Raw genomic sequence first — 22,240 nt, 5'->3', positions numbered from 1 at the left:
ACAAGCCTTATTTCAAAATTTTCTCAAATTCAAGGGGAGATAATTCTGGACTGTTTACTCTGATGTAACCCATTATCAATAGGGTTCGAGTCCTCATTAATATAAAGACACTGAACAAGTTTGAAAAGAAACGGTTGAAAACTGTGGACTTTAATGCGTTAACAAGCCTTATTTTACAATTTTCTCAAATCCAAGGGGAGATACTTCTGGACTTTTTACTCTGATGTAAGCCATTTTCAATAGGGTTCGAGTCCTCATTAATATAAAGACACTGAACAAGTTTGAAAATAATCGGATGAAAACTGTGGACTTTATCGCGTAAACAAGAAAAAGTCTAACGCACGCACGCACGGACGGACGACGGAAACCACGCCATGACATAAGCTATTCAGGCCTTCGGCCAGTAGAGCTAAAAACTATTGTATTTGTAATTTGCCTGATTGCGTTGATGTTATGGTTCAATGTGATAACTGCAAAAAAAATGGTTTCATAAAAATTGCGTTTCTGTTCCACAAGATATATCGCTAGAGAAGTTTTATTTCTCGTGTATTGTGTGCCTTGTAAATTTTTACGTACCGGTAGTTGAAATGATCTTCGTAAGAAACCAAGGTCTCATTCTCGTATTTCCACTTTTTGTTTTATATCATTTCGAGAACAACAGTTTGCTTTCATTTAGTGCCACTATAATCTCACGGCTTTTGCAAAAAAAGGGGGTTTCCTGTACGAAATAATGGGGCGGATTCCCATGTTCAGATTCTAAAACATAATTATTTGGGAGTTTTTTATACTTAATTTGTGAGAAGCTGAAAAGGAGACAGACTTCTGAACTTGTGACTAGTGATCATGAATTATACTCTAAGATTTTGCATTTATTGGCATTGCTGTTAAAAAATTCAAAATTTAGGATATAACAATAACACATTTTAATTTTAATTATAACATGATCTACGCTCTAGGAGTGAAATAACGTAATGCTCAATTTAGTTTATTACACGGGTGTTATTACACTAGTTATATAACTGTGAAATAACGTATTTTTTGACGAAATGACGTCATATTATTCCAGCGAATTTCTTCAGTTAAAGTCTTTTACAATGTGAATAAACAGTGAAAAGAACATAAAAAAAAATAATTGTTGGTCATGTTATAAATAGAATCTTAGATTCGTGGTCATTTTGCAAGCCTCGTTTTTATCTTTATTTAGATGACTCATTTAATAAATTCAATACAAATTAAACGTTTAAATGTTTTCTATTGCTGACTTTTACACTTTCCACTTATAATTTTAAGTCTGAGGGATGACCTGATGCATTACAAATCTATTTACACTTATTTTTAATGCAGTCCTTTAATTCTTCTTATTTTTGCAAATTTTGCTCCTTTTTAATTATTATTTCATAATTTCAATAATGACTGTAAGGTTTAAGACTTGGTTGTTTTCATCATTTTAAGGTTTCCTTTAACAAAACATACAACAGTCTAAATAGTTTAATATTATTTGTTTATATCATCAATATGAATGAAGTTTATCTGCATGTTAAACTATAATAGAAATGTATAGTAGTTTAGATTTCCCCAGTCAGGCTTACACTGCATAAAAATGTACAGAAATATACCAATGTTAACTTACATGTAATCAGATAAACACTGACAACCAGCTAACTTGAACTTGTGGTATTTTGCTGCCCCAATACCACTGAGACCTGAGTCACACCTGTACATGTTTATAAACCTAATGCTTATCAGGCTTCAGTGGATTGGTTTGGAGGTTAATATCACACGAAGTTGCTGTTTGAATTGAAATCAAAAGCGGTTAAGCAATTGACTCCGAACTAAATTGAAGGTTTAATGCTTAAGCAATATGAGTACTAAAATGTAGTGAAAAAAATGTCTTGCAATTCTGACATCCAGTGTGTATTGTGTAAAAAACAATTTGTATTTAATTCAATGTGGAAATGAACAATAAGTTTGTAGCAAAAGAGGTTCAAAGTGGCTGGTTTAACTTTTATTTAGATTATTTAATGATTTAATTGTAGTTATATTTGTGTACAGTCTTTGTGTGAAATGTAAAGGATGATGAAAAGTAGATGTTGTATGGCATTTGAAGGAAAAACAACACAATTTGAAACCAAAATAGATGAAAATACACATATTTCTTTAAAATATATATTAAGTACTTAAATTAACATTTCATATTATGTCATAGGATTGGGGAGAAAGGTTGCTGGTGGCGTAACATTTCCCATCTAGGACCTCGAATGCCGCGTCACAAATGGAGGAATGTGTTTGCAAGAAAGCACTGTTGGAAAAAACATCTTGTGAAAAAATGATCATTTTTATATTTGCCGTGACTGTGCCGCGCCCGGATGAGCACAAATGGGCTCTTGACAAAAGAAAGCTGGATTTGTTGATAGGTAAACACATTTTGACTATACAAGTTATTGTATTAATAGTTTAAAATAGTTAAGTTCAAAATAAAAATTAATTTGAATTGTACGGTGCTCCTGGCTGGGCCTTAACAGAGGGTCGCAGTTCCCTGCTGGCCCAAGATCCAAACCTGCCCCCTTGGACCCCCAACATGCCCTTAATTGGATTCAATGAATTTTCAATATAATAATTTTATTTTAACATGAAACTATCAATTATCAATTAAAAAAATATTTTTTTAATGAAAATGCATGATATATTCAATATGTGCATATATAGCACATGTTATTTGAAAATATGCCACAGGGATAATATCGAAGCACGTTCAAAATTGCACTATTGACAAATTAGGATCCTGCTTTTTTCAAAGCCTAGATGGGGCCCTGGATTAGATAAAAAGTTTGAAAAAGCGATTAATTCTATTCTAAATAAGTTATTAACAGTATTTACAAAAGGTGAACTGTATTTGAACTAACTATCAATTTGCATTTCAGATAATGCCATAGCATGGGGGGAGAATCGCGGACCTGAACAATGCTGTGATAGAGAGGAATTCCTACTCAAGAAAGCAGTTTAAAAAACGCCTTGTGAAAGAGTGAACTTTTTTATTTTGGCCGTGTGTGAGAACAGTTTGTTTAAAAAAAAGTGCATGTCTTTCATATTTTTTTTTGTATGTATACATTATGAATATTTGTGTTGTATGTCTTTGAAAGCTTTCTTAAAAGTATCATCGAAATGCGGAACTAAAATGCAAACATTTTCCGCATACCGGTAAGTTCCTTATTTTTTGTGACTGCGGAAAAAAATGCGGGATTTTGGCATTAGTTCCGCATTTGCAGAAGTATAAATTTCATCATTTAATGACGAAGAAAAAAGTTCCGCGTCTAATACTCTGCATTTCGCAGTTTTTCCGCAGTCTGTGATTTCTCCGCATTTCCGCACTCTGGGTTTTTGATGCGGATCTCCGCGTCCAATACTCCGAGTCTTTTCCGCACAAATTGTGGATAAAGTTATGCGGAGAAATTGCGGAATTTCGCATTTGTTTGGGAAATTTGAGATAAGGCTGATTTATCTTTTTAAAATGTATTATCTTAAAATAAATACAAGATAAGTATTGATGCAAAGCATCAAAGGGCGTCGGGAATTTCAGTGTAAAAGGCACTCAATGAAGTTACATGGAACGATTTTTTTTCTACTGTAAATATTAATATATTGGCCGATTATTTTAAACAAAATAGAAAAAGATACTGGTATAACCATTATCTATGATTTTGTGTCATAACCCCCAAATAACCATTATCTATGATTTTGTGTTGTAACTCCCAAATATTTCATAGTTCATTTTATTTACATTGGTTTCCTTTTTTTACTGGCATCCGTGTGCAGTTTTCATTAATGGAACAGCTGTGTAGGTTTTTAAAAATCTGCTTCATCTTGTAAGCGTAATTTCATATATTTTCTCAACTTCAAGGGGAGATGATTCTGAATTTATTCTTACGTTGTTCATTTACGATAGGGGTTGAGTACTCATTGATATGAAAACACTGTAAAAGTTTTAATGTGTTTACGAACCCCCCTCCCCACCCTCTCACAGATATTTCATGGGCATAATAAAAACAAAAAATGGTTACAATTAAACAGCATATTTATTTAAACTAAAATGTCTACATCAAAACAAAAAGTTAACATATAACACATATAAAATAATTTGATTATACTGGGGCTCGAACCATGGGCCTCTCACATGTGAAGCGAGCGTGTAACCACTACACTACGGAACCGCTGTGAAAATCACCTTCTAACTAACATATTAATAAGCAATTAATAGTCGGTTTAAATGTAAACCCGAAAGTTTAAACGCTGGATGGTGAGCGGGGTTAAAGGTCCATACCAAAGGGTCCATACCACTGGCAAGATACGGGTCAGGCCTGCGGCCTTCTATATGTGGTTCTTACAAAAAAAAAACTCTAGGAGGACTTGATAGTAATGAAACTGGGGTGCTGTGATCGTGCTCCTCATTGATAAGCGGCTGCTTCCTTTATCAAGACTCATTATTACAATTAATAATACGTGTCGCGCTTCGCGCTCTATAGCGCCTTTATTAGTAACTAGGTGGTTGCTAGGAACGTGGAACAAAGAAGTTTTGTTTTTATACAAAACCAGAAAGTTTCACCGGTTCGCGTATTTGCCCAGTCCCTGTGATCTTTCCCCTGTGATTAGTTATTAATTAAAACAATTAGCTTTGCATTATTGGCAATAAATGTTGTAGTTAATGTAATAGGCACAAATGCAGTACTTATTCACACTAATTTACACAAAAAATCACCACTATGCAAGATATTCTGACAACAAAAATATATACATTGATCCGTCAAATAACTTCTCCTCCCATAAGCGAAAAAAAACGTATTGCATACTAGTCGCCGCACTTCAGTGCGACGCCAATAAAGATACTATGTTTAAAATAATTTGTCATAATTTTGATTAGTTTTTAGCTAACCTGGGCACAAAGTGCTTATGGTGAGCTTTTGCGATCGCCTTTTGTTTTTTTCAAATGGCCTGTCCTTATATGGGTATATTTACAAAATGCATGTAATCCGATTTCCGCCCGGTATCTTAATTATGCCCGTAATCTAAGTTACGCCCGTAATTTTAAAATTCCGCCTGTAATCTGAATTCCGCCCGTAAACTGCTTTCCGCCCGTAATATATATTTCCGTCCCACCTCATTTACATATTTCGCCCCTGTTTTCCGCCCGGATTACTCCCGAAATCCGCCCCTCTTCTTAAAATTATATATAGAAAAATACGCCCGGAAATATTTTTTAAGCCCGGAATTTAGTTTGCTATTCCGTGCCAACTCCGGGCGGAACATTTCGTACAGGTTAAGACAATTATTAAAGAACAAATGACGAAATAGTAAATTTTATTTAATGGTTCATAATACAGTATGTTATTGCTAATCCTTGTACCATGCGTTCACATTAAAACATTTGAGTATCTTTCATGTAAATGTAAATAAAGGACCAAGATTTAGTAGTTTGTATTGATTTGTTTAATATCTAAAGCTTGCGAGTAAACTGGTAATTGATTTGGTTGCACTTAATCTGCGAAGTATTTTTCGGCGTAAGCTGCATAAGCCAGCTTTTCACCCTGACTTGACCTTTGTAAGTGTCCAATAAAATTCAAATAAAATTTCCCGCGGCTAGGTACGAATGAATACACTTCATTTATTCCATTGGCTGATTTGAGTATACCACCAGAACATTGGAAACATATCCGCGTCTTTGTAACACTGTTTTACTGTATAAAACAATTTTATCTCTAATGAAAAGGCTTAATAGATAGAACAGTTTTACACTCAATTCTCGACATCAATACAGTTTGTGCGTACACCTTTTATTTTCAGAGTATTACCAGCGCAAAAGCGTTTATACTTAAAAGGCTATGTTCTCATATTTAGTACTTACTTCCATATTCCTGTCAACATGTTAACATGTAAAAGTATAAAGAGCAGTGGAAGCGAGGCCTCACTTTAAAGAATTGCATTTCAACCCGCGAGGTTTCGGGTCAAGTCGCGGACATTCAGAGTTTATATACAGGTCATCACCGGAGTTCGCGGTCAGTAAAATAATCGTTATATAATAAAGACGCTATCCGTGAACTAGGTGACCTGGAATTTTCTTTAGACCAGAAATATGTTAAAAGAAGATATTCAGCAATATAATTATGGTATGTCAATAATAGATTCTTAATGTGTTTTCAACAATACAATGATAAATATTATTTTTAATAAATTTAACAATAATTATTCCACCATATTGCCTAATGTACTAAAGTGATATTATGAGCATGTAACAGTTTATAGGTGTCTATCGCAACCGTTGATTATTTTTGATGTTTCTACTTCATATACACTTATAGTAATTAATGCAGCATCAACATACTAAAACAATATACCAGAAAGAGAAAAATAATGCATTTGAATATTAACCGTACTTTCGTTTGACAACTGATCATGCGTTTACGAGTTGAACCTAAATTTAGTTTTAGTGCAGATTTGTTCATACGACACAAAGACACAATATTGTTTTACGGATCATTTCGGCTTACAGGACTGGGTGGGTCACGTAAGAATATCGAATATAAAATATATTTTTATAAACAACTGGTAGCAAGGTGAGTTGCAGATAATTGATCAGTAACCACATTTTAACTAACTATTTTGACCTGTTAATTCTTTTCAGCTCAATTCAACAGTGCAAAATGCCCATAATATCACTTTAAGCATGAGCACGATGATTCTCGATACTGTTAATAATCGAATCAAATAGCAATGCCCGACAGACCACTAAAACAGGTTTGTTCTCGTGTGGCCGGTTGACTCATATGTTTAAATTTCACTTCCATTCTTCTTTTGGTTTTCTGTTTTGTATCTATAGGTTTATGACCAGCAATATGTTATAATGTAAAATAAGCCGCGAAAACTCCCCGTAACATCCCGTACTGCGTGTGATGCAGCTAAGAACTGCACAGAAAAAGACATTCGCTATCCTTGATCTCATTCATTAAACTATTTACGCCGTATATCTTTTTTAAAGAAATTTCTTGTTTAATGTATGTTTTAGTCCCGTATGTGCACGGTAAACTTTAAAAAAAAAACAATAAGAATTATGGAACAGGTCCATGTTTTCTATGATTTACTCGTGTCCTTTTTATGATTTAAGTAGCTATCATAGTTTGTGAATGTTATCTTGTTGTTTTACTATTAGTTTTGTTGTTGTTGGTATAATTGAAATAAAAATAAATTCATAGAAAATATCTGTGCTAATATTTTAATTTTTTTAGTTAGTAGCTATTGTCTTGAGTGATGTTTATCTTTTTGTTTTAAAGGGGCCTTTTTTAACAGATTTTGGCATGTTTTGAGGTTTGTCATTAAATGCTTTATATTGATAAATGTTGGATATAAAAAGCTCCAGTAAACAATCAAGAATAAAAATAAAAATAAAATAAAAAAACTGTAAGTCTCAGCAGGGCTCAAACCACTGGCCCCTGGTGTCCTGAAGTAAATAGTCTATCGTTTAGACCACTCGGCCATCCTTCCGGATACTATGATAGATGTATTTTATACTTTATATCAGCAATCCTCTTAGTTTCACAAAATATAACGATAGCAACAGAACTCTCCAAATTATTAATTCGTTTCGCGTTGCAACGCTTTATTATTATCGGGTTTTAAAATCGTCAAAAGATGCATATAATGGCTATTTTAGAGCATGGTAAATGTTCAGTATTACTGTTTCCTCACAAATATCATAACTAAAACGAAAATTTGCGAATCTGACAGAACTTTTTTCAATTTTGTCAATTTACCCAAACGTGAAAAGGCACCTTTAATATGCTTGTTGTTTCTTATGGAAAACTGGAGGTACAAAAAAATGCTTTGTTTATATTTTGATTATATTTGTTAGTGTTTTGGTGATTGTAATTTATTGTTGCACTATAGTTGGTGTTGCTGATAGAATAATGGAAATACAAAGAAATTAAAAGAAAAACGCTGTGTTTCGATTTTATTTATATTTAATGAGTTACACATGCGTGCATATTACGTGCACGTGAATTACAGGGCAGTATGCAGGATTTTTTTACTGGGGGCGAGGGGCCAACCGGAGAGGGTGCGGAAGGAGTCTTCCCTCCCTATCTTTTAAATTTGTCACTTTTCAGGGTGGTTTTTAATGCTATTTCGTAATATAAATTTATGGAAAATAACAAGTAAATCAGCACCTTTCTTAAGTCTAAAGCTTTAAACATTGGTGTAAAATTCACACCAATGTTTAAAGCATTAGATTTCAGAAATGTATGATGTTTGATGAAGAAAGAAAGCAAACTTTGAAAATCAAAAACCTTTATTAAAAAATGTATCGTAAAGTATGACCCGTCTACTCCATTTGCTTCAAACCATCTGCTGATTTACACGTTAAATGATTTCTTGTCTTTAAGTGCGACATCAAGCCATACGCATAGGCATTTGATTGGCTTTTCAACCAGCTGTGGGATTACCTCTCTCTGAATCATCAGCACAACCCCTGCTCAGGACCAGCAGTCTGGACGCCCTAGGTTTGAAAGCCATCCTTCCGGTCCACGTAACAACGTCTTCAAATGCTGCCAAGATCCAACGTACTTGTACGCGCGATTCTGCAAGCACATTCACTGATTCAGATCATTCATGAATTCTCTCTGCCGTGAAAGCCTAATGTCTGTCTTCATTTTGTTGCAACGCTTCTCTCTGTTTCCTGATCTGATCATAAAATTAATGGCCATGACTAACACTATCAATCCGCCCCGTCGAGTAAAGGCCAGAAGTTCAACGTATCTATCCAGTTCCAGATCCATATCCAAAGTCCCACTACATCAGTATTTTTTTAAGTACAATTGGTCAATCACAGAAGTAGGAAGTCAACAATTTAATGATGTCATCTTTCAAAAAAATGTATTCAAAATAAAGTGAAGTTCACCACCTTAACGGTTGAAAGTACAAGCTTGGGTCGATCTAGATAAAATAAGCGACACTTTTTTCAGTTGTTAATTTATGCTTCTGCTTTTACGTGAAGACTTAGAAGCTGCAGTAGATAATCAAGAATGCAAGAAATATATGTTTAAGAGTGTTCTTTTTCTTATTAATGCGAGGAGTTTGGTTATCAAGTGGGAAAAACTTTTAATCAGCAGACGATTCATTGCCTACATCAATCTGTCATACGACACCACTCTCTTTACACTGCGGTTCATTGCATTCACATGTATGGTGAGGAACGAACGACAACTCTGCTAGGAGAATGATACGACACATGTTTCACGAGTGTTAAAAAGGTATTGTGTAACCTTATGGAAAGAGTTACATCCCTTTCGTGTTCTTCCAGTTTTAAAGAGAAAATAGAGAAAAATAGAACACATCTAACAATTTGCGTTTTTAAATATAAAAAAAAACGTGTAGATCATTCAAATATGGCTGAAATTTTCTTAAGTTCGCTGCTAGAAATGGGTTTTCCAAAGCACAGAGCGTAAGATTTTTAAAGTACATTTTTAGGGGCCCACCAAGTTTAGAATTAAAAATGTTAAATAACATGTCACTTGTTAGTTGCAATAATTCAACTCTCAGCTTAGGCTGAGAGTTGCAATGCGCTCTCTCTTGTCCATGGGTGCAAAATGTTATCAACAATTCAAAGGTTAATGAACACTGAAACTGCAAGAGCTTATTAAAATTTACCTATCTAAACCACAAACTCATCCAAATGGTACCATTAAAGCAAGAAATAATTGATTTGTATTGACAAAGGTTTTGTTTTGCACGCTGTATCCGCCATATTGGAAAATTGACCCAATATGAGCTCCAGATAAGGATTTTTGAAATTAGTAACGGTACTGATACTGACAGAAAGAAAAGGAGTAACGCTTAAAATCAATTAGTACCTGGGTACCCTAGTACCTGTACTACCATACCCAAAAATACAGGTAGTACTGTACTACCCGTGTTCTTGGATATTGAAGGGTGTATAACTGACTTTACAGAAACATTTGCAGCAATTATAATAAATATATGTAGCTTCTAAAACAGTTACTGTATTAGGTTTTCCATTCTGAATTATGATGCTAAAACAACTACACATTAAAACTCATGACTAATACTATTTCTCTCTGATTATACTCCTTTAATTGACGTTTCGGCATAATGCCTTTATCAAAACATTGGAAATTATATGTTTACTACATTTTTACGTCTTCTGACTGCACAATTTAAATAACAAAGAAAAATGTTTTTAAACGTCAAATGACGTTGTACATGATGACGTCATAAATGGCGTTATATAAAATGGCGCCAAAAAAAATGTAAAAATTCGCCAAAAATGAAATGACGTTAAACACTTACATATTGAATCTTAATCTTATGTTAAATGTGTGCTTTATATATTTAATAAATTGATATTTTACAATAAAACAATCATCATCATATGTAATTATAATCTACCTTAACTTATTATCATAAATTAAATAGGGTAAACTTATTTAATGACTCTAATTATTTCAATCCATATCTATGTATAATATTCTAATGATATTTGATTAAATAATCATATATACTTGCTATTCTATATATCATATACACATTATGGACAAGATAAATTGCATAAAGTACTATTATTTTTACATTCATTTATGTTGATGATTAATATAAAATGTTTTTCACATATATTTTTTACAAGATAGTTTCCCGTAGCAGGACATCAAGTTGATTTTTTGTATTTAGTCCATTTGGTGATTGCGTTTGAAACTTCTTTATAAATTCCAATTCTTTAATAAGTCTGTAATAATGGGAACTGTCTCTTATTTGTGTTAACACTGATACACCCATATCCTGCACTCTGTGGCCAGCACCATTGAAATGTTCTGAGATTGGTTTCTCTCTTCGTAGTCGCACGTCAGCCTCGTGTTCTTTGGCACGTTCCTTTAATGATCTGCTTGTCTCTCCGACGTATACCATCTTTTGGCATTTAATACAAAATATACCGTACACCAAGTTATAAATGTTACAGTTCTGTTTTATTGCTTCGTTTGGAATGTCACTTTTTGGGTTGTTATGAAAACCTCTTTTCAACCTTTTACAGACTATACAATTAGTCTTACACGATTGTGGTATTAGTTGAAAACGTTTGTTTATTTCTTTGTTTGTTTTTCCATGAACTAAAATGTCACCGATATTCCTATCTCGTCTGTATGCAACTATTGGTACGTCTGGGAATATATTTTTCATTCTGTCTGACTCAGACCATCCAACAAATGTGAAGAAAGCAATACCCTATGGATTAGGAATACGTTTAAAAAGAATATGTTCTGACGAAAACAAATACAGACATCGTAAAAAAGAACTAAAACAGAATCTACAAAAAAGAGGATATCCAAATAAATTTGTAAACCATGAGCTATCCCGAGTTGATAATTTAAATAGGAAAGACTTACTTAAGAAGAAAGAAACAAATAAAACAGCCAACAAGAGAGTACCACTAGCTATAACTTATTCTAACAACCTTCCAAATATCCACTCAATAATTCGAAAACATACAGACAAACTATATAAATCAGACAGAATGAAAAATATATTCCCAGACGTACCAATAGTTGCATACAGACGAGATAGGAATATCGGTGACATTTTAGTTCATGGAAAAACAAACAAAGAAATAAACAAACGTTTTCAACTAATACCACAATCGTGTAAGACTAATTGTATAGTCTGTAAAATGTTGAAAAGAGGTTTTCATAACAACCCAAAAAGTGACATTCCAAACGAAGCAATAAAACAGAACTGTAACATTTATAACTTGGTGTACGGTATATTTTGTATTAAATGCCAAAAGATGGTATACGTCGGAGAGACAAGCAGATCATTAAAGGAACGTGCCAAAGAACACGAGGCTGACGTGCGACTACGAAGAGAGAAACCAATCTCAGAACATTTCAATGGTGCTGGCCACAGAGTGCAGGATATGGGTGTATCAGTGTTAACACAAATAAGAGACAGTTCCCATTATTACAGACTTATTAAAGAATTGGAATTTATAAAGAAGTTTCAAACGCAATCACCAAATGGACTAAATACAAAAAATCAACTTGATGTCCTGCTACGGGAAACTATCTTGTAAAAAATATATGTGAAAAACATTTTATATTAATCATCAACATAAATGAATGTAAAAATAATAGTACTTTATGCAATTTATCTTGTCCATAATGTGTATATGATATATAGAATAGCAAGTATATATGATTATTTAATCAAATATCATTAGAATATTATACATAGATATGGATTGAAATAATTAGAGTCATTAAATAAGTTTACCCTATTTAATTTATGATAATAAGTTAAGGTAGATTATAATTACATATGATGATGATTGTTTTATTGTAAAATATCAATTTATTAAATATATAAAGCACACATTTAACATAAGATTAAGATACAATATGTAAGTGTTTAACGTCATTTCATTTTTGGCGAATTTTTACATTTTTTTTGGCGCCATTTTATATAACGCCATTTATGACGTCATCATGTACAACGTCATTTGACGTTTAAAAACATTTTTCTTTGTTATTTAAATTGTGCAGTCAGAAGACGTAAAAATGTAGTTAACATATAATTTCCAATGTTTTGATAAAGGCATTATGCCGAAACGTCAATTAAAGGAGTATAATCAGAGAGTTATAATTTTTTAATATCCCTTCGGATAATTCAACTGAGCTAATACTATTTCTTCATTTTTCTTGACAAGAAAACACAAGCCAACTAGTAAGCTAAGTAAATAAACACTTATTTCACTGTCTCATTCGTTTCCGATCGTGTCCAACGTTTAACGCCACCGATGCAATCAAATCGTTTATATTGGGGCGACAATGTCTTTTTCTGGGTTTACAGATTTAATGTCAGGATGGTTAGAACACACCATATGTAGTCATTATATGACAACAAAGTGTTGTTTTGAGCTGCTTTCGGTTAAGCTGGCATTCAATTGCGCGCAGACATATCGTTTTTGACGGATTTACAAGTTACAGGAAATCACGAGACAGAATAGACAATCATATATCAACCCAGTCTACAACTTTTCGGTAATTTAAATTAACAAAAAGCGCCCTTAGGTTAGAGACCAACAAATCATGCGGCGCTGACGCAGACGTATCGGTACGGCCAGATTTTTTATGTAAATGCGTAAAATGGATATTAATGTCGTAATTGGACGTCCAGTTTATAAAAATAAATGCGTAAATCTTCATGAAAAAGGCGTATTTACGGCTGTACGACCCTTATCTGGAGCTCTGATATAGGTCAGGTCGCATTACACCAATATTTTAAATGTCGCGTTATGTGTTGGAGCCAAAAAGTCGATAAAGATGTGGTATTCAAAACAGATACACTGTTTCAAATTTAAACATAACAATTTCAGCGAGAAAAGTGTGTTGAAACATCGTCGTGTTTTTATCGGATGCATGCAAAGGATAACATCCGTAGGTTTCCATTCAGGTAAATTTAACATGGTTATGAAGTTTATTCATTATTTTCCTCAATTTGTCTAAAGCGACGTCTGTAACTTACTCTGTTTAGTGAAGCGCACGGATTCCGTGCGCTGAACTGCACCCATGTGTATGAAGGAGTGCATATGAACTCTCAGAGCCGCCATAGCAAAAAATTATCAAAGGTTCTGGGAGTCCGTTTATATGGACTAGTCACTTGTAAGAAAGAATACAAGCTTTTCAGTGTTCGGGCTGCAGCTAAGATCTACAAAAAAAATAACATTTAAAAATATGAATGGCAAATAGATCTCTTGGTGGTGCTCTTCTCTCCCAGGGCCTTTAAAATGATAAAATTATCCTGTGATGTAGTGCGTGCTAAATGAATGCTCTGAGCTTTTATGAGTACATAGATTGGTACTGCTCAGAGTTCTTCCATATAAAACAAAATTGCATGTCAAAAAAAGTCTTAAGTTTGTCTATAAAATCGAATTCAATTAACCTAGACATTGTAACAAACGACTAGATTGAACTTTACCGGTATGCAGTTGTTTACCAGTATCGACAAAGCAGGGTTTGGGGGCGGTAGCACCCAAAACTAAGGAAATATATTGGATAAAAAGGATTATTAGGTGTTGCATTTGGTGTTTTGTGTTGGTCGCTAAGCAACAATAAAATTATATGATTTTCCAATCTTTTTAACATACTGGGAAAGTTCAAATGTCCCTAACAAACACAATACGTATTCACATCGACATCAATTTGCGCGTTTTTTGTGGTTTAATGCTCATAACAAAAAGTTGATAAAAACCGTTATCAAACCCAAACTGAAGTTTTGAAGTTAGGATTCAATCTAACTTGCGTAAGCCCCGGAGATAGTCAGTGTAGCGCGATTGGTTGATTAGACACAAGATCTATCTTGCCGATGCAGTAGGGTTAGGTAATAGGTAAAAGGAGAACTTATACTGCCTTGCTATATGAGCTAGCTTTATTGAAAACCCGGGGGCAGTGTTTCCATGAAAATTCTTGTTATCAGTTGCAACTCCAAGAGACCCGGAGGGTCAATAGCTGGGAGTTGGATTATTGCAACTAGCTGGATTGGCGGTTGTACACTGGGTTGTAACAATTAACACAGATAGAATTCAAATCTGTTACAGTTCCAACAGTGCACTTGAATATGGCACATAATTTGGCGTGGCAGTATAATTTTTTACCACATTTGCATGTCCTCAATAATGTTCATCATGTCTTTTATATTTTATAATCACAATATAATGCGCAGACTAATCATGTGTACATTGGAATTCTTCTCAGTTACATGTTTGAAATGTATTCTTCTTGTTTTATATTATACAAGATCCCTCCATAGGCAATCACTTTACAAGAAACAAATCAAAAGTGGTGGTATGACAGTTAAAAGAAGTACATAGCCATTTGTGTATTAATTTGATCCCATCTCTTATTTGAAACCTTCAAGGCTGGGAGATATCACAAGGTGATTTGGCTGTTGATTCCACAGTCTTGTTGTTTATATCAATTTTTATAAGATTTATTTATTTTCTTCAGGGAAAAAGCATTGGCAAAGACACACAATGCAGGTGTCCAGCCTGCCATGGAATGGTAAGCTTAGAATAGGATCGTTTGCTTCTATGTCCCTAGGTGATTTTCCTCCCAGTGATGTCATAAAACATAGCTTTTGTTTGCACTTACTTTTCATGGAGTCTGAATATTAAAATTATACATTTCGTAACATCTGGAAAAGTCCCAAAAATCTTACTGGCCACTTGGTTAGATAATTTTGGTTTTAGGTTTCTTATAAATATAGAGATGTAAACAAATATCCACATATCTTGAATACAGGTTAAGTATTCAGATAGTTATAAAGTATCTGAATACGTGATTGAAAAAAAATTGAATGAAATTAATCTTATTGTAATTCACACTCTGTTAATTATCATTTAGTTCTATGTTAATCTGTATGATCTTTGACAGTCTGACATTATTCCATTTATTTGTTTCTGGCGTAAGTGGGAGTCAGTGAGTACGTACATGTATCATTTTAGTGATACTAGTCACGCCACTAAGACTTATGTCTCCCTGTTAGGTTTTAAGGCCTTTTCTTCTTGATAATTGGCACTATTTGGCCACATTGTTTTGGTTTACAGAAAAATAATTTGAAAACATGTTTTCTGTTGAATCGAAATCAAAGTTTCAACATTTTTTTCAATCAAAATTTATTTGAAATAATATGCTGAAAAAATAAAGGATACAGGTGGGAAAACTTACATGTCAGTTTTTTAAAAAGGTTCAGTGCTTGTTTTGTAATCAAAGTGTTGTGGATGTTAAAAGGTTATTTAAAGCATATAAATATGCGGATATGTATTTCGAATACCAAATACAGATATCCGAATACCGATGTTGAAAATGATTCCCATCATTTAATATTTTTTATTTTGTATATATATTAACAGTACCTGGTAAATGATTCCCATCACTAAATAAATATTTAACTGGTAACATTCCATAAAACCAGAAATGTTCACTGTTGTCTTAGATACATTTCTTGCTAATTATAAAACAACTATACGAGTATGTTCAAGTACTGATTAAAAAAAGTATCAAATTTGTATTTATTTTCTTTATTCAGGTTATTTGCTCATGAAGATGATCCAGACATTGATGACCCGTTTACAACCCCCCAGGGTAATACTCTTGGTGCCTCAGGTATGTTCTCCTGCCCCCAAGGCACTCGTCAAGAAAGGTTCCTTAATTAGTTTTTTATACCCCCGGATCGAAAGATCGGGGTTATATTGTTTTTGGCCTGTCTGTCTGTCATTCATTCATTGTATGTGTGCAGTGCTTTCCACAGGATTTTTGTCAGGCGCCCCGGGGCTGATAGGGTTGGTTCGGTAGGGGTGTCCCATCCCGACATTGATTTTAAAATAAATTAACGTGTCAATTCATGTTCTGTGGTGCGTTATAACTCGAAGAAAAACAGCGTCAATAGACGTCATTTGGTGCGCTATGACTCAAGAAAATCCCCCAGTCATTAAAAAATATATAATTTCTTATATTGTTTAATTGTTTTAAAACTTTCCCACACAGATAGTAAAATCCCAACTCAAACGATTCCCCAATACATCCATTTCAACCATACTCTATTACTGTATACTTACTACTTTTCAAGTTTCTATTTAGTACCCGATAATCCTGTTTTTATAATTCACTTTCTGGTAAATATTTGCGATAAAAGCTCTCAATTATTTCTTACAAACCTTGCCATTTTTCTATAGTATCAAATAAATTTTAAGAGACTATTTATAGATTTGATGAAATATTGCCTCTGAACATACGTCTTTCCCTGACGTGTTGTGTGCTTGTTAAAACGCTCAATACACGCACGCTTTCTATGCAAATGACGCAACTTTGTACATGCTGCATAATTTTTGTGCTCTTTTTTATTGAGAAAAAGATTCGACACAAAATAAATTTGCACTGCTAATTTGAAGCAAGAATATTTTAAAGTTGCGGTAACATTACATTCCGAAGTGTGTTTCAGATTAAAAACGCGTTAACATCAACTTACAGAAATGGGTTTCGGATTACAAATTTAATTATTCCCATTTAAGATTTCAACAAATATTAACAGTTGCGTTATGAATTCAACGATAATTTGTTTAAACACATTACGAGTCAAATAAATGTTTTGACGGAATTATGCATGAAATTCACGTTGTCCACGAGGATTAAGGCTGCTTGCCATCATTAGTCTTCTAAGTATCCATTATCGGACGAAAAATTTACAAATGTGCGTAATTAATTCAAAGAAAATTTGTTTAAGCGCATTACGTGTCGAATAAATGTCAGAAAAACAAGAATCAGTTGTATAGATGGACATGATGAAATATACATGTACTGAAATTAAATGGTTATCGCATAATTGTAACCGGGAGTTATTTGCACAACTTACTCGCTATAAGTAATTAATTGTTTACCACTTGCAATTAATTGCTCGTCTTTAATTATGAGTCATAGGTAACACTTGTTTACAGTAAAAAGGTGTGATGATGATACCCGAAACCGTCTTTAATGTACTGTACTGTACTAGTTACCGGTTTTATATTACGTAAAGGGTATATCTTCTTGCTAATCAAGCTGCGATAAACTCTTACTTCGTGCCCGACGTCAATCAAAAGTAATGGTCGATAGTTAACCCCGCCCTCATAAACATTCGCGTAACCCATTGGACAATGAACATCACAGTTTGACGACTGGAAAGTTACCTGATACATCCTTGTCAGCATTTAAATGACTTTGTAATGTGGCTAGAATAATTCATACGCATGTCATGCTATTCTCTTATCAGTGGATTATCCATTACCCCATGTGGTGTTTATGGCGATTACTTGTGAAAGTAGGTGCCGAGTGCTCTTTTAAAACAGGGAATATTGATACACTGATAGAGAAACCTTGATTTTTTTTGACAATCTCCACTTTCTTTTACTAAAAATACACTGGTCTAAAAATTTCAAGCGCCCCCGGGACTCTGATTTCGAAATTCAACTGCCTCGGGGAGGGATCGTAAAATGGCCTTTGGAAAGCCCTGGTGTGTGTCCCAAAACTTTAACCTTGGTTAAAGTTTTGCAATAATTTTTGCATTATTTAAGATAGCAACTTGATATTTGGCATGCATGTGTATCTTATGGAGCTGCACATTTTGAGTGGTGAAAGGTAAAGGTCCTCCTTCAAGGTCAAAGGTCAAATATATGGCTTCAAAGCGGCGCAATAGGGGGCATTGTGTTTCTGACCAACACATCTCTGGTTGCTATTTTAGATGGTTATGTCAGTCTCAACAGGGCAGTCAGTAAACCTATTAACACTTTTTCTGGGTTAGCTGGTTTTCTAGTGCAAAGTGCCTATATGACAGAAATTGAAAACTGCCATACTTATATCGGAGATAGGGTGAGAAACGTTGTAGATATAATTTCATGACCAATCACTGCTTAAGTTATGTGGTGAAGCCGTGAATCGAACCAATGTTCCTCTGATTTTCAGTCCAGCGCTCTACCATCTGAGAAAGTCGTTACAATTGTATTCAAATGTAGAAAGAGCAATTCCGAAATTCTCATATTACTCATTGCAAGCTAAGAAAATGTTGCACACCTGCATATTAACAACTGAGTACCTGAGGAAAAACATTTAAAAACTTTACAGCACATGGCTTACAGGCAGGTGAAAATTTCGACTACTGCCATAGATGATGCTGCTGCTGTCAGCTGATCGTTTTACAACATTATGAAACATTTGTATAAGGAAAGGTTTTGGATTGGAAAATGTATAGGTTGCTGCTAAAAGGTGCAAGACAGAACACAAAACAATGTTCAGGCAAAGTAAATCAAGGGTTTTAAACATATACCTGTTTAATGTTGTAATTAAGGTTTGAAGGTAAGGTCAGTAACATAATTTATCTCAAAGAGCAGTGGTACCACCTCATTTAAGCCTTCTTTTCAATAGTATAAATGTTGCATTATTTTTGAATTCAAGTCACTGTTTTTAAGGGGCATTAACCAGAACCAGAGTGTAAGGGAAAGGCTCACCTTACACAAGCCGGATACAAGGCTCATCCTAATATTCAGCGATCTTCAAAAACAGGGCTTAATGCCTGTGCATAAAATTTCATCCCAGATTAGACTGAGCAGTCAGAGACAATGCTTTCCTCCTAGACTGGATTTTCATATAGAAGATACAACATTTAAACGAGCAATTCTATAATAGTGGAAAGTGTTGTCCCTGATTAGTCTGAGTGGACTTCTTTAAGCCCCATTTTCCTAGATCAAGGCTCAACTGCTTTTCAGACTTAGGTGGCCCTCCTGCAGGGCCTGTCAGTGTTCCCATGGAAACATCAGAGGGGGCCCAAGGGGAGAACACAGCAGGGGGAGATAACCCACAGCCTGAACAGCCCCAGGAGGCCAAGTCCTTTAAATGTGATGAGTAAGTTAACTCTTTCAGTGCTGGAACCGAATTTTGAAGGCCTTTGCAAACAGTTTGGATCCAGATGCCTAGGCCATGTTTGAATTTGTATAAAATGGGGTCAAAAACTAGTTCCTTAAGTCAGATCTAAGAAAAAACATTGTAAACTCTCTGTAAGCCACATTTATTAATCAATCTGAAAGGGGTTTTTCACCTTATATAACATCCACAGTGGCTTCCCCCATTAAAATAAATGTCTGCACTGAAAAAAATCACCCCTCCCAGTGGTAAAAAATTTGAGATAAAATAAATGTATTTACTTAGATTTGTTTCAAAATGCAGGGTTTTTATTCCTAGTAATTCACTCTCACTTATGCACAATTTTCTGAAAATATTTGGTAAATTTTGCATTCATTCTAAATTTAAATTGACTTGTTGATTATTGGTTATTTATAAATGTACATGATGCTTGCACAGTCAGTTAAGAGATTTGCACATATCGAAATGAATAGAATTACATCCTTTGTGCCACAATTTACTTTTTACTTCTACTAATATAAAATATCCGATACTTGTGTTTATGAAATTTGTATACTCATTTATTGTTAATATTGGACATATTTTGCTGTCTAAAATAGAAATGATGAGTTTACTTAATTATTGTTTTTAGGCTTTTGTGTCTTTGAATACCAATGATACTTTCAGCTGACGGAACATCTAAAAAGCGGCTCCCTGCATACAGCAGCCACCTGCATACAGCAACCACTTTGACCACCTCCTTTGACTGGCTGCTGTACACAGGTTGCACTGTATTGCAATTTGAGAAAAACCTTAAGATAATGGTTTCCATTATATATGAGCATCGTTTTGGACAATATAGCTTAATGCATGTGTCTTACGTCGAATAGCCTGCACAGTCCACACAGCTTATCAGGGACTAGTAAGCAAAACTTGCCATGAAAGCTGAAAGTGTCTTTGATTAGCATGTGAATTGAACAGGCTAATCTTTGACCACACTTTACACACACACTTTCAGTCCGGTTCTCATAGAGAGAGGCTCCTATACTTATTGTGCTTTTGTAGATGTGGGAAGCTACTGAAGGATGCAGATGCAGTCCAGTTTCATGCAGCCAAGACTGAACATTCCAGTTTCTCCGAGTCCGTCCAAGAGATCAAACCACTGACTGAGGAAGAAAAAAGGGAGCAACTGGCTAAGTATGCATAGAAAGCTGCAATATTGTTGTTTGCCTCATCTTCTCCTGTAGGTTTCAAAATATTATTTATTATATATATATAAATTTATGGAGTTGACTTCTCACAAGTTTCTTAAGGGTTTAAATTGAAACGTATAACAGGTAATCACCATGAAGTGTAGGTTTGCAAACATTTTTATCCTCAGTGGTTCACACCATCCGGAGTAATTGGAGATATGTGACAAAATGAAGCTGTGATACGTAATATTCACAAGTCTCTTGTTAGAAAATGATACCACTCTGGCTGGGATATCCAGTCTTCTTTTACTGTACCTTGTACCTTTTTATGATCCTAGATCTTTCTCTATAGTAAAGTTACAAATGGTATGCACAGATTGCAGGAGAGATTGAAACAGAAGCGACTGGAGAAAGAAGCAGAGGACAAGAAGCTAGAAATACAAAGAGAGAAACAGCGAAGACACTTTGGCAAGGATGTTGTGGCTGCAAAAGAAAAGTGAGCTTTTTGATGTGGGTTTTATACTATTTGTTAAAATCTTTTAAGGTTATGATAGCATGGTTTGACATTAAAGGTAGTCAGATTGTCGTGGAAAACCAAAACATTAGTCTGGATAAGTATATAAAAAAATTCAAGAAAGAAATAAGACCCCCCCCCCCCCCATTTTCTTATTCAAAATTAGCATGTTTAATCTTTGCTGTGACCATTGTCCCATGTGGCTTAACATGGTGTGGGTTTTTATTCAGACTGGCCGAGCTTGAAATGAAGAAGATAGCAGAACAACGAAAGCGAGAAAAGATGGAGGAGAAGGCTGCAAGGTAGGAGTCTTGTAGCGGGGGGAAACAAGGCTTAATACATTTGCGTTATGTATGGTCCCAGATTAGCCTGTGCAGTTCGAAGTCTTATCTGGGATGCTTTGTTTGTGATTAACCATTAGAGAAGCATCAAATGTGTTCATTTATTTTTATGAATAATACTACCATGTTCTTTTTTATGCCCCCGGATCGAAAGATCGGGGGTATATTGTTTTTGGCCTGTCTGTCTGTCATTCATTGTGTGTGTCCCATAACTTTAACCTTGGTTAAAGTTTTGCGATAACTTTTGCAATATTGAAGAAAGCAACTTGATATTTGGCTTGCATGTGTATCTCATGAAGCTGCGCATTTTGAGTGGTGAAAGGTCAAGGTCATCCTTCAAGGTAAAAGGTCTAAAAAAATAAATCCAAGGAAAGTAATAAGCTTTTAAAGGGAGATAATTACTAAACCTGCCAAATGATATTGAAATTTTATTTCAAAGCAGCGCAAAAGGGGGCATTGTGTTTCTGCCAAACACATCTCTTGTTTACTTCTAAAATGCTTACCACATTGTAGGCCTTTAAAAAACAATAATTGAGCCTTGCCCAGGGAAAACAAGGCTTAATGCATGTGTGTATAGTTTTTGTCCCAGATTAGCCTATGCAGTCTGCACAGACTAATTCCGGATGTCACTTTCCGTCTGAACTGTTTTTGGTTCAGAAGTAACTTCCTTTTTATTATTTTTTTTATAAAAGCCAAGAGTATCGTCCCTGATAAGCC

General features: G+C 34.5%; 1 protein-coding gene across 2 annotated transcripts in view; it reads left to right on the top strand.

The window, feature by feature from the left end:
- The first annotated feature begins 9,318 nt into the window (after window positions 1-9,318).
- LOC127832648 (UBX domain-containing protein 1-A-like) overlaps window positions 9,319-22,240 on the top strand; it is a 39,513-nt gene continuing 26,591 nt past the window's right edge. The window contains exons 1-7 of one of the 2 annotated variants that reach the window (XM_052358251.1): window positions 9,319-9,484; window positions 15,054-15,107; window positions 16,135-16,211; window positions 19,343-19,478; window positions 20,541-20,672; window positions 21,045-21,164; window positions 21,413-21,484. In XM_052358251.1, the coding sequence (XP_052214211.1) occupies window positions 9,429-9,484; window positions 15,054-15,107; window positions 16,135-16,211; window positions 19,343-19,478; window positions 20,541-20,672; window positions 21,045-21,164; window positions 21,413-21,484 (647 nt within the window). In that variant the 5' untranslated portion in view covers window positions 9,319-9,428. The remainder of the gene's footprint in view (window positions 9,485-15,053; window positions 15,108-16,134; window positions 16,212-19,342; window positions 19,479-20,540; window positions 20,673-21,044; window positions 21,165-21,412; window positions 21,485-22,240) is intronic. The other variant, XM_052358250.1, reaches the window with a different exon arrangement.

This window comes from Dreissena polymorpha, chromosome 5 (genome assembly GCF_020536995.1).
Source record: "Dreissena polymorpha isolate Duluth1 chromosome 5, UMN_Dpol_1.0, whole genome shotgun sequence".
Classification (NCBI taxonomy): domain Eukaryota; kingdom Metazoa; phylum Mollusca; class Bivalvia; order Myida; family Dreissenidae; genus Dreissena; species Dreissena polymorpha.
This window is presented reverse-complemented; position numbering and strand designations above follow the sequence as displayed.